The 14,220-nt window shown below is 38.0% G+C and overlaps 1 protein-coding gene across 1 annotated transcript; it reads right to left on the bottom strand.

Annotated features, from left to right (window-relative positions):
- Window positions 1-12,694: 12,694 nt before the first annotated feature.
- LOC127103533 (uncharacterized) lies at window positions 12,695-13,882 on the bottom strand. The gene is made up of 2 exons (XM_051040785.1): window positions 13,676-13,882; window positions 12,695-13,279 (listed from the first exon to the last, which is right to left on the bottom strand). The coding sequence occupies exons 1-2, from the start codon at window positions 13,880-13,882 to the stop codon at window positions 12,695-12,697; spliced, it is 792 nt and encodes a 263-aa protein (XP_050896742.1).
- Window positions 13,883-14,220: the final 338 nt, after the last annotated feature.

Raw genomic sequence — 14,220 nt, 5'->3', positions numbered from 1 at the left:
CTTAATCTCCCAAATGTAATTTCTTTTCTCATCTCACTCCCTCGTATGTAAAACGAGTTTCTTTCATGTAATGTAATGATATGAAGAAAGCAAAGAAGTCAGTGCCAAAGGAGGACAACCTTGAAGATCTTGCTTGGAGAAGCTTAGATCGTTGTAGGTTAGCTTAGGTTCTCTCATTGGCTTGGGAGAACAATTGCGCTAGGGGCCATAACTGTTTCATTTTGTTTGTATGTATGTTGATGCATTTGAATGTATGTTGATGCATGTGAGAGACGGTTTATATGATAAACAAGCCGGTGAGATCAGAAAAATTGCAACTCCCTCAAAATAAATATTAAGTTTATGCTTTCCAAGTTTTAACACTCATCAAGACTAGTAATGGATAATGTAGGTTTCGCCTACGCGAGGTGCATGATCTATATATTAGTAAGGTGCGATGGGATAATTGTAATATCCAACTGTTAAAACAATGGGTCAAACTTAACTAAACAAATTATAATAAGATTATATATGTTTAGAAGCAAGAGTTGGGAATGATCCATATGATGGATTGGAATAAGGAGTTATTCACCCAACTGAAATTTTCGAGAGTTGTATGAGATACAATTGGAAGGAGTTCCTACCTAAATAACCTAGTTTTGTGTAATCCGCCTACGCGGACTTAGAACGAAGTGAAATATGGATCTCGACCCACTAGAAAATCTTCCAACGGGATTTTCCGAATCAAATGATGAGGGTCATTTGTTTTGAGTAAAATAGTGGGAGCATATTTAATTAAAGGCCTGATTGAATATGTCAATGATACTTATATTTTCATTAATCCTTATGTAGATTACCATGACAACAAACACCTCTAACAACATCCTGCGATCAATCCTTGATAAGGAAAAATTGTCTGGGACAAATTTTCTGGATTGGCACCGAAACCTGAGGATTATCCTCAAACATGATAAAAAGCTGTATGTCTTGGAGACACCTGTTCCTGAAGAGGAACCTCCTAGTTCTGCACCTAAGGCAGAAAGAGATGCTTATAAGAAGCATGTCGATGATGCCAATGAAACTGCTTGTCTCATGCTAGCTACCATGAACTCAGAATTGCAAAAGCAACATGAGAACATGTCAGCGTTCGATATGATCGAACACCTGAAGTTGCTCTATCAAGAGCAAGCAAGGCATGAGAGGTTTGAAGTTTCAAAAGCCCTTTTTCAAGGCAAGTTAGCTGAGGGAGCCCCTGTAGGTCCCCATGTACTCAAGATGATTGGGTATGTGGAAAACCTTGAGAGATTGGGTTTTCCCCTCGAAAAGGAACTTGCAACTGATTTGATCTTGCAATCGTTGCCAGATAGTTTCAGTCAATTTGTCCTAAATTTCAAAATGATTGATATGGACAAATCTCTTCCTGAACTGCTCGCCATGTTAAGAACTGCCGAGCAGAATCTGAAGTCAAAAGGGAAGTCCATTCTGATGATCGGAAATGGAAAGAGACAGAACAAAAGGCCCACTAAGCAGAGTGATAAGGGGAAGGGCAAGGAAGTTGCCAATCCCAGACCCACTGCTGCTTTGAAGCCTAGTGGAGGCATAGCAAAAGAAGGCACCTGCTTCCATTGCGGTAAGACCGGACACTGGAAGAGGAACTGCCCAAAGTACCTGGAAGATAAGAAGAATGGAGTAGAGACTTCAACTTCAGGTATTTTTGTTATTAATTTATCTACTTTTGCATCATGGGTATTAGATACTGGATGCATTTCTCACATTTGTACAAATGTGCAGGAACTAAAAGGGAGTAGAGTTTTGGCAAAAGGTGAAGTCGACCTACGAGTTGGCTATGGAGTAAAGGTTGCTGCTTTAGCCGTAGGAACTTTTGTATTGACTTTACCTAGTGGTTTAATAATTCAGTTAGAGAACTGTTATTATGTACCTGCAATTAGCAGGAATATTATTTCCATTACTTGTTTGGACAAGTTTGGTTTTTCATTTATAATAAAGAACAATTGTTGCTCAATTTATTTGAATGATATATTCTATGCTACTGCACAAATGAACAATGGACTATATGTCCTTGATCTTGAAATGCCTATTAATAACATTAATATAAAAGGATGAAACCTAATGAGTTAAATCCAACTAGGTAAGAATATTAAAACTCTTCGATCAGATCGAAGTGATTAGTATTTAATCCTAGAGTTTGATGACCATCTGAAAGAGTGTGGGATCCTATCCCAACTTACTCCTCCTGGAACATCCCAATGGAAGGGTGTATCTGAGAGAAGAAATCGAACCCTGTTGGACATGGTCCGATCCATGATGAGTCACACCAATCTTCCAAACTCCTTTTGAGGACATACACCATTGACACCAGCTTACACACTTAACCGTGTTCCATTCAAAAGGTTGAAAAGACACCATATGAGATATGGAGTGGTAAGAGACCACATATGTCTTACATGAAGATTTGGGGTTGCGAAGTTTATGTGAAACGACAAATTTCAACTAAGCTTGAGCCTAAATCTGACCAATGCTTGTTTGTGGGGTATCCTAAAGAAACAAGAGGATATTACTTCTACAATCCTTCTGAGGGCAAAGTGTTTGTCGCTCGAACTGGAGTTTTCCTAGAAAAGGATTTTAATTCCAAAGGAACCAGTGGGAGGAAAATAGAGCTTGAAGAAATTCAAGAATCACAAAGCATCGATACACCTATGGAGGAATTAGAGCAGGAAACACAAGTAGTTGTGTAAGAGCAACCTGCTCAAGTAGAACAAGACCAACGTAGGTCAGGCAGGATACGTCACCTACCTGAGATATATGGATATCTGATCAAGGTGATGTATTACTCATGGATCAAGATGAGCCTGTGACCTACTCATGGAATCTTCGCCTTGATGAAACAGTAAGACTGTATGGAGTCATCAAGAACGAAGATGAGACTTGTGTCTACAAGAAGGTTAGTGAGAGCATGATCGTATTCCTGGTATTATATGTAGATGACATATTACTCATTGGAATCGATATCCCTACCCTGCAACAAGTAAAGTCTTGGTTGGGGAAATGCTTTTCTATGAAGGACCTGGGTGAAACAGCCTATCAGAATCTATAGAGATAGATCATGAAATGCTTGGCCTAAGTCAGAGTACATAGACAAAGTGCTGAGACGCTTTAATATGAATGATTCCAATCTGGTTATGTGTTTTGCTTAAATGGTGGCACTGTGAGCTTGAAAAGTTCAACGCAAGATGCAGTTGCTGATTCTACAACTGAGGCCGAGTATATTGCTGCCTTAAGTGCAGCAAAGGAAGCTGTTTGGATCAATAAACTTGGCATAGTCGCTAGCATTATGGATCCCATTGGTCTCTATTATGATAACAATGGTGTTATCGCACAAGCTAAGGATCCTAGATCTCACCAACGATCCAAACACATACTTAGGCGTTGTGCGGAAATATGTAAAGTACCTACACTTGACAATATAGCTGACCCACTGATAAAGCCTCTTGCGCAGCAGAAGCATGATGGCCATACTAGATCAATGGGCATACGGGGTATGCCTGATTGGCTCTAGTGCTAGTGGGAGATTGTTGGTGTAAGCCCTAGAGGCCAATACTTTTGGTACTTGTATCGAATTATTTAAAGGCATTTTCTTTATTATGGTTGATTAATAAAGTCCCTGGAATAGATAGTCCGTTTAATGTATTAAGTGTGACTTAATCATGAGAACACATTAAACATAAGGACACTATTCTTAAAGTATCCGTAGTCGAGCTTTAGTGTGAAGTGGGATAACATTAAAGCATTAAGACTATTATGTTTGTAGACTGATGATCACATCTCATGGATCATGGATAAAGAGTTATCAAGTCTTAAACATAGGTATGAATATTAGGAGTAATATTTATACCGGATTGACCCGCTATGAGAATACTATATAGAAAGTTATGCAAAGTGTCATAAGTTATTCTCATGGTGATAATAGTGTATACCACTCTTCGACCTGAAACCACTATGGATCCTAGATGTAGAGTCGAGTGCTTTATTGTTGATCCAACGTTGTCCGTAACTAGATAACCATAAGGACAGTTAATGGGTACTCCATAAAACATGTTGGGGGACATGAGTGTCCTAGACGGAATTTGCCAATCCTGCGTAACAGGATAAATGTCTATGGGCCCAATATTGAACTGGACAAGGGTGACACGGTCTATACCTTGTGTTCAATATAGACATAAGGGCAAAGGGGTAATTATACGCATAATTATTATCACAGGAGGTTTTGTCAGATCACATGACATTTTCGTGACTTGGGTAGCAGTGATGTGTTGCTAGATACCGCTCACTGTTTATTATGTTAAATACGTGATTTAATATAATTGCCAACGTCGCGAAAACCTATAGGGTCACACACAAAGGACGGATTGATGAGAGATAGAATAATTAAGGAACATCGTAAGGTACGGTGCACTTAAGTGGGAGACGAAATATGGTAAGGTACCAACTACTTAAGTGATTTTGGGCATATTATAAGATATGGGCCAAAATACACTTAAGTGGGCCTTTTAGCTTGAAGCCCACACAAGTGGTTCTATAAATAGAACCCCTTGGGTAGAAGCATTGTCACTCCAATCCACTTAGACAGAAATTCAAGTAGAGACTTGGAATTTTGTTTCCCTCTTTCTCTCACTCAAAGCCTTCATTCATAACAGCTAGCACTGCGATTGAAGGAATCCGTTCGTGTGGACTGAGTAGAGACGTTGTCATCGTTCAACGTTCGTGATCGCCCCGTGGATCTGTATCAAAGGTTTTGATCATTATCAGAGATCTGCACCAAAGGTTTGAATCGCCACAAGAGGTAACGATTCTATCACTGATCATGCCCATTCGTAAGGATCACTAAATGGAGAAATTTTTAAATTCTGCTGCGCCTTGGATGGCTATTCTCCAACACCTTCCTCTCTGCTCCCTATTATGACTTTTCGTCCCCAGTGGAGTCAGATTTCCTGAGTTGAAATATACCTTTTTTAGGTTTTCCTCAGATGATTTCGGATGTTTGATATCTCTCACCCTTATACCGGTCTTAGATATTCATTCTCCCCGAGCATGTTGTTCTTCCACCCTCATACCGATGTTTCGATCACATGTCTCCTTGAGCTTATTACCCAGTAACCGGTAATACCTCATCCTGTTGTTTCCTCAGACGAGTCCTGTTTGGATATTCCCCAGCGAAGTCCCTTAATGGATCTTTCCCCCCATCTGAGTCCGGATGTTCATCCGAGGTATCCTTTGTGGATAGTTTTATTGTATTGGCATATTCCCTAATACATGCATCTTTGAGTCTGCTCGAGTCCTTCCATCGATTTATTTTCATGGGATTCCTCTTGTGTCTCTTAGTAAGTTCTAAGTCGTGACCTGCTCACGCAATTTATCTCCTTTCTTATCCCCACGAGAGTCCCAGGGCCTCTATCCCATGGAGTGAATTACTCATATGGATTGTCAGTTTCTCCGGATTTCTTTTCTTCTTTGTGGACACATGTCTCCACAAAGTATTACCTTTTGCATACATACATTTGCATCATGAGGTCTCTTAGGGACCAAAATTCGTCTCTTTGTTATTATTTAAGCCCATTCTACCTCGTCGAGACGAAGATTTTAACCTTCACTTCTCTAGTTAGAATGACCTTAAATAGGGGCATCTGTAAGACCCCAATTTTGGCCCTAAGATCCCCCATGGCATCATAACATTGCGTTTGCATAGCCTCAAGGATCATAAGCATCTTGGTTCCCTTTGACTTTGGGTTGGGATCTCTTGTGAGTGGTTTGAGATCACCAAGCATACTTGAATTGTATATTATTTCTTTTCTCATTTTATTTACTAACCAAAAGCACAAAAATATGTCACTAACATCTTTTGTTATAGCTTGAGCAGTCACAAGGTCTAAAGGCTTCTAGGTCAAGAGAAGATGAAAGCAAGCATGGTAATGGTTCCCAAAGCTCTCATCCATCAAATATGTCTCCCAAGTATCTCAATTCATCATTTTGATCAAAGCAAGTCAAGGGGTTTGAGGTTTGTTCCCAAGGAAACCCTAATTCATCTGTTCATCAACTGTGCCTTGCTCTTGAAGCAACCTCAGCCCATGGTCAAATACAATCAAGGGAAGTTATTTAATTCATCATTTCATGCATATTTGAACTCATTTGAGTATCCTCAATCATCAATTCATCAAGATATGAGTTCTGGACTGGAGAAGTTGATCAGTCAATTCATCTATCTATTTGGAAATGCACTGAGACCTAACGTTTTATGTGTTTTTCAAATGGAGATGACCCCAAGAGAAAAAATGTTATTAAGAACAATATGAACAACTTTCATGTTCATCAAAATTTGATTTTAATCTTGGAAGGTCATCATCCATTCTAAGACATTATAGGTCATTTTGACTGAAACCCTAATTTTGGGTCAACTTACCAAGGACATAACTCCTTCATTTTTCATGATTTTGAGGTGAGACTTAATGAATTGGAAAGCTTAATGTGTCTAATTCAAATGTTATGTTGAGAAAAATTGCAAAATCTCAAAATAAATACATGTGATAATGCAAAACATTATAGGTCACTTTTGGGATAAATGCATTGAAATGTGAAAAAGCCCAGCTTCAAGTGCCCATAACTTCTTCATCAAAAATATAAATGATGCAAAATGTAAGTCCAAATTGATTGTCTTGAAAATATATACAACTTTCATGTTGAAGATTTTATCATTTGGAGCTTGCATCATTGAGACATAGGGGCTTGAACATTGGCCAATTTTGGAAATTTCACATGTGCATGTTTTCCACCCTACACTTCAAGCTCCAATTTCATTAATTTCCAAGGCCCAATTGGAGTTTTGATCAATATAGCATTTGTTCCTTATGCAACAAGCTTTCCAAACATTACCCGTAAGCCTATGTTTCCATTTTGGAAATATCATTTTCGAAGAGGAGAACCTTTTAGTGCATTTTTGGAAATTCATTTCAAACACATTGCATGAGCTCATGATATCATATTTGCACGTCCATTCCATCTAATTATGATATAAGCATTCAATTCCAATCAGAATTGGGCCCTCCATGCGCCTGTACAGGCCCATGCATGGAGGCCCTCTTCTCCCGTGCACACTTTGTTCATGCATATCAGATGGATTTGGCTATAAATACATGGCATATGAGCTCTCATTTCTCAACCTAAAGGCGCCTAAACCTCTGCTGAATTGAATCCACACCCATACCAAAGGAATAAATCTCAATTTTCTCTCAAATTTCAGATCTGAATTTTGATTTCCTCGATTGAAATTTCAGATCTAAAGTTCCTAGACCTCTTCACCTTGATCCATAGAAGCTTCTGTTTGCAAAAGAACTCAAAGATAGTGACCCAATTCATCTCAATTCCAAGGTTTTGCTCAACTGCATTTTGCTTCGAAACAACTCATATATTGTTCCATTTGCCTTGATTTTGTGTGATCTGAAGTCCTCTGTATAGATGCATCATTATTGTGTTTTTAATTTTTGAAATCAAGCAAGTTCAGTTGAACACCACCAAAGTTCCATCTCTGATTTCTCTCTCAATAGGGATCTAGAGTGGAATTGAGTGGCATAGGAGTGATGTACATCACTCCACCTTTCTTTCGGTACCTGGATCATGCGTTTTGGTGAACATTTATTCTTCTGCAAATTTGAGCTCTCACCGGAGCTAGCCGGAGAAGACGGTGGCGCTGGCCATCGTCTGGTCTCCAGATCCAATCGTGGCTGTCCATTTTCATTTCCAGATTTGATCTAGGCTGTCCAACGTTATGACTTTTTTTAATGCTCCATGTGACTCATTGATTGTGGTGCTGGTGAACGCGCGCGTGTGGGCTCTTTGATCTGCCAGCTCAATTAATGAGCTCAGATCCAATGGTCCACGCTTTTCCATCATTTTTAATTCTGATTTTAATTTCCATTCTATTTTTTAATTCCATTTCATTTTCTAAAGTTCATATCTCTTTCATTATTGGTCCAAAAATTATGGGACCAATTGCATTATTTCTCTTTTAATTTCTAGTTTCTAAAAATGATTTTTAATATTTTTTATTTCATCATTTGCTAACTTTTAGTAATTTTCTATTTTCTGGTTATTTTTAATTCATTTTAAATAGTTTTTGATATTCAAAAAATACAAAAATATTTTCTCAACCTCTTTGAATGATGATAGATCTACGAAAAATATTCTCATCAATTTATTATATGATTTGAGATTTATTTGAGATTTTAGTTCAATTAGGTTATTTTTATGCATTTTTAATTGATTAAAAATAGTTTCTGACTTTTAAAAATGCTAATTTTTTTGTCAAACTTTGTTTGACCTTGTTGAACTTGGGATAATTCACTTGGACTTTTCAAAGTTGGTTTGAAGTGAGTTTGAAGTTTGACCTTTCTTTATTATTTTAATTCAAGTTTTATTTTAAATATTAAAAATGCCAAAAATATTTTATTTGTTTCTTGACCTCTAATCTTCATTTTGCTTCTATTTTCTATTGTTTGACCTTGATATTCTCTATCTTTGGTCATAGCTTGTTGATTATCTCATTCCATTTCATTTAATGCATTTTAATTCTCCATTTCTTTCTTCTTCTTCTCCTTCTTCTTTTTCTTTTTTGATCAATGAGTTAAAGATTGGTGGTTAGTATTGATTAGGGAGGTTTAATCTTCCTTGATTCAAATCTAATTCATCTTGATCATAGATCAAGTGAATGGCTTTGCATTAAGGATAGGTTGCTTTCTAAATCATGCAAAGAACCTAAATCAATACAAGATCATTTCTCATCTTCTTTTTGGCATGGCAAGTTGTTGGAGTTTGATTCACTAATCAAGACCTCTAACTTATGTTGTTGCCTACATTATTATTGACCGGCCTCAGAGAGTTGTGACTTCTACATAAGTCCAATTGCGATTGTTTAACATAGTGCTAAATTTGCCTTATGGCACACAAACTACTAACACTAACCATTAACCATTAACATTTACTTCTTGTTCTTTACATTTATGCAATTTACTATTCTTGTACATATTATTCATTTGCTTTTCACCTTTGCTCACTTGAGCACATGTTTATGTTAAAGCAATTTGCCTTTTGCTCACTTGAGCACATAATTGTATATATATTATTGTGCTTGTGTTTTGTTTTGATTGTTGTGAACCAAATGCAAAGAAGTGTACAAATGGACTTAGTTTCTAGGATATTCCCTATGCAAAATTGGAGTAAAAGGACCTTAATGTTGAAGATGGATTAGAAGGACCAAACCTCTAAACTCACTCTTGTCCATTCTTGATTTGCTTCATAAAACTCTTTGATGTGTGTGCTCTTGTGCTAGGGAATCCTATGAGAGATCAAATTGAAGAATCATTGCCATGTTCATCCAAAGTGAAATATACAAGATATATTGGGGATCTTCTAAGAAGCATTGTTTGATTGTGTTTATTGCTTGAGCTTACTATTATTTTGCTTGCATATTCCAAAGGATGGGAGGTACTTGGATCATCAATATGATCTCAAGAGAGGAATTCCATTTGTGGTCTTGTTCTTATCCCTTATCTCTTGCATGTTTAGGACTTTAGCCATTCTTCTTCTTCCCTCCACTCTAACCTAAGCCAAAACTTTTGTGCAAACATTTAACACTTCTTTTCAAACATTAGAAACCTAAGCCTTATGCTTTTGATTTTCAAACTTTCTTTTCATAACACTTATTTTGAACTGAACTTCTAAGTCAACTTTGACCATATTTTGTACATACTTTTCATTGGTAAATATAACTCATTCAAATACTTTTGTGGTTTCTATGGCCACCCTCTTAATCAAATTTTTCATAACCTTTAGCTATTAGGTTTGAGTTATCCTTGAGCTTGATATAATGCTCACCTACATCCTTAGTGATGGACAATGAGTCTTACATGCTTATTATAGGGTTAACCCCTCACTAGCATGTTGAAGCTATCCTCACATGGTGGATTTGTGGTTTTAGGTCGAGTTTCCTCCCTTGGATAACAAAAGACCTTAAGGCTTTTGGACCAATCAATTCACCAACTTGTTTTGAGATTTTTACCCCGAACTACGAGGTTTTGATCCTAATCTTTTTTAAGATGGTACGTAGGCAATGGGTTTATCCATCCAAACACAAAATGTAAATAACTTGTACATTCCCTTCTCATCTCTTCAATCATGTTTGCACAAATAAACTTTCACAAAATACCAACCTTACAACAAATGTGAAAAGGGCTCCCTAGGAGTACCTAGGATGTTTTGGGTGCTTAAAACCTTCCCATTGCATAACCAACCCCCTTACCCCGATCTCTGACATTTTTACTAGTTTTTGATTTAAAAAAACTTTTAGGTTTTTGTTCGCTTTCTAACCATTCCTTTGGATAAATAGAAGTGCGGTGGCGACTCGACTTGTATGGTTTACCTTAGATTTAGTCAATACCTCTAATGGTAACGAATACCCCGCTATAGAACCATCCTTATCTTTTTTGTAGTATCTTGAATAATTTCCGGTCCTAAGATTCTTTCTTCACCAACCTCCGTCCAACACAAAGGCGTCCTACATTTCCGTCCATACAAGGCTTCAATAGGAGCCATCCTGATACTCGCATGATAAATATTGTTGTATGAGAATTCAATCAATGGTAAGAGCTCCTTCCAATTCCCCCCACTTTCAAGTACACAAGCTCTTAACATATCCTCCAGTGTGTGTATCGTCCTCTCCATTTGACCATCCGTTTGAGGATGATCAGACGTACTCAAACACAACTTCGATCCCATAGCTTGTTGGAATGCCTTCCAAAATCTTAAAGTAAACTTTGGGTATCTGTCGGACACAATACTAATTGGAACACCATGCAGTCTTACGATTTATAAAATGAACAACCGTGCAAGATGCCTTGCCTTGTAAGTAGTTTTCACGGCCAAGAAGTGCGCAGACTTAGTCAACCGATCCACAATCACCCAAATTGAATCATAACCACCTTGGGTCCGAGGTAAGCCTACTGTAAAATCCATTGAAATACTATCCCATTTCCAAACTGGAATCTTTAAAGATCACAATAAACCACCTGGCTTCTGATGTTCGATCTTCACTTGCTAGCACACTATGCATTCTGACACATACTCTGCAATATCCCTTTTCATTCTAGGCCACCAATAGTCATTCTTCAAGTCTTGATACATATTAGATGAACCTGGATGTATGGTAAACGCCCCCTTGTGGCCTTCCTCCAAAACTTTTCTTTTTAGCTCGGCATCATTCGGGACACAGATCCTTTGATTAAATAGAACAACTCCATCTGGTGATTGAGCGAAACCTGGTCGAGTCGACATCTCTTGCAACTTCTCATCCATCATTTGTCCTTGCCGGATTTCTTCCCTTAGGTTAGAAGTAACATTCAAATTTCCCATTATCACACCATCCTACGTCAATTAAACTGAAGGTTAAGATCTCAGAACTTTTCCAACAATGCATATTCTAACATCATCAACTCAGCTTTATGCATCTCTTTCCGACTTAAGGAATCTGCAACCTTATTCGCTTTCCCTGGGTGGTACTTAAGCTCAAAATCAATGTCTTTCAAATACTCCATCTGTCTCCTCTGTCTCATGTTCAACTCTTTCTGGTCAAATAAGTATTTCAAACTCTTATGGTCGCTAAACATCTCAAAACATACTCCATACAAGTAATGTCGCCACACCTTCAAAGTAAAAACAACGATAACTAGTTCAAGATCATGAGTTGGATAGTTCTCTTCATGAGTCTTCAACTGACGAGAGGCATATGCTACAACCTAACCACTCTGCATTAACACCCCTCATAACCCTTTGTTAGAGGCATCATAGAATACTTCATAAGACTTACTAGGATCAGGGATGATTAAAACAAGAGCAGTTGTTAGTTTTTCCTTCAAACTCATGAAACCATGCTCTCACTTATAATCCCATTTAAAAGGAATTTCCTTTCAGTTAAGTCTAGTCATTGGTAAATTTATCTGCGAAAACCCTTTATAAATCTTCGATAATAACCTACCAGACCCAAGAAACTTCTGACTTCGGAAGCATTCTTCGATCTTTCCCAATTAATAATTGCTTCGACTTTAGATGGATCTACTGATACTCCTCCTTGTGATATAACATGACCAAGAAACTTCACTTCGTCCATCTAAAGTTCACACTTACTTAACTTAGCAAAAAGTTGCTTCTCTTGCAGTACTGATAGAACAATCCTTAGGCGTTCTCCGTGCTCTTGTGGAGTACGAGAATAAATAAGAATATCATCAATAAATATCACCACAAATTGGTCTAAGTAAGGTTGAAAGATCCGATTCATATAGTCCATGAAAATAGCAGGGGCATTCGTCACACCAAAAGGCATTACAAGAAACTCATAATGGCCATATCGGGTTCTAAATGCGGTCTTTAGTACATCCGAATTCTTAACTCTGATTTGATGATAGCCCGATCATAAATCAATCTTCGAGAACACACAGGATCTTTTCAATTGATCTAGAAAATCATCTATCCTTGGCAGAGGGTACTTGTTCTTAATGGTGACTTTATTCAACTGGCGATAATCAATACACAACCGCATACTACCATCCTTCTTCTTCACTAGTAACATTGGAGCTCCCCATGGTGAGACACTAGGTCAGATGAAATGCTTGGTTAACAACTCTTCCAATTGATCCTTCAACTCTCTCAACTCGAGTGGCGCCATACGATACGGAGAAATGGAGATTGGAGCCGTCCCAGGTATCAAATCAATAGAGAATTCCACTTCCCTTTCAGGAGGAAGAGAAGTGACATCCTCAGGGAAAACTTCTGGAAATTCAAAAATGATAGGGATTTGTGTAACCTTCAGATTGTCGCTAGGTTCCTTGGTGAGAACTAAGAGAACTGACTTTTCCTTCTTAAATAAGAAAATAACCATGCCAATCGTACCTTCTAAGATAGTAGTTAATACATCCTTTGGAGTAGTTTCACTAGATGGAATAATAATCAACTTCTCTTCACATCCAATAAACACCGAATAGGCGGAAATCCAATCCATCCCCAAAACCACATCAACCCTCTTAAGTGGTAAACAAATAAGATCAATATGTAAAATTCTACCATTCACCGAGAGCGAACAATTTTCACAAATCAACGATATCTCAACCACATCATCCATGGCAGTAGTGACCACCATAGGAGGAGACAAAGGAATTACTTGCAGGTCAAGATGCTTAATACACTGAATTAATACAAAATAGTGTGTTTCCCCACAATCAAACAATACAAAACAAGGATGATCATTAATGAGACACGTACCAACAATCAAGGCATTATTGCTCTTAGCCTTCCTTGCATCCAAAGTATAAACTCAGTCGATGCTCCTCCCTTGCATCTGATTCTTATTCTGAGGGCAATCCTTAGCCATGTGTCCCCCCTGACAAGTAAAACATTTAATTCCACTTTCGACACATCTTCCAAAATGAGACGTCTTACATACTTGACATTGCAGAGGATGGTTAGGTCTTACAAGTTGCACTTGTTTTCCCTTGAAATCTTGAGGTCTGGGCCTAAACTAGTTACCTGGCCTCCCTTGGTCCTTATGCCCACTCCTATATTGATCCCTTTCTTCTTAAACTTTCTTCAAACTTTTCTCAACCACATAACATTTCCTTATCAATTCATCATAAGTAGTGAATTCCCTTTGAGAAACACTACGAGAAATTTCACCTCTTAGACCAAAAAGGAATTGATCAATCTCCCACTTCTCATCCGGTGCATACTCGGCCTGTCTAGAATAAGCAGTCATATCTTCGAACTTCTCAGCATACGCAACTACTGTCATAGTACCCTATCTAAGCTGCTGAAACTCAAATTCTTTCTGGGTCCTCAAAGAGCTAGGAAAATACTTATCCAGGAAAGTAGTCTTAAAATGATCCCAGTCCCTAGGTACTCCTTGATTGGTCATAAGAGTCGAAGTACTCTCCCACCATCTCACATCGGGACCCTCCATCATGTGAGAAGCAAATATAACCTTATTCTCTTCACTACAATGCACTATCTGAAAAATCCTTTCCATGCTGGTTACCCACTCACGAGCCTTCACAATATTTAATCCACCATGGAACTCAGGAGGATTCATGCGAAAGAAATCCCGGAAACTACCACCTACAGCTTCTTGTG

The sequence above is a fragment of the Lathyrus oleraceus genome, chromosome 7, assembly GCF_024323335.1.
Source record: "Lathyrus oleraceus cultivar Zhongwan6 chromosome 7, CAAS_Psat_ZW6_1.0, whole genome shotgun sequence".
Lineage (NCBI taxonomy): Eukaryota > Viridiplantae > Streptophyta > Magnoliopsida > Fabales > Fabaceae > Lathyrus > Lathyrus oleraceus.
The sequence above is the reverse complement of the archived record's forward strand: the minus strand, read 5'-3'. Positions and strand labels throughout refer to the sequence as shown.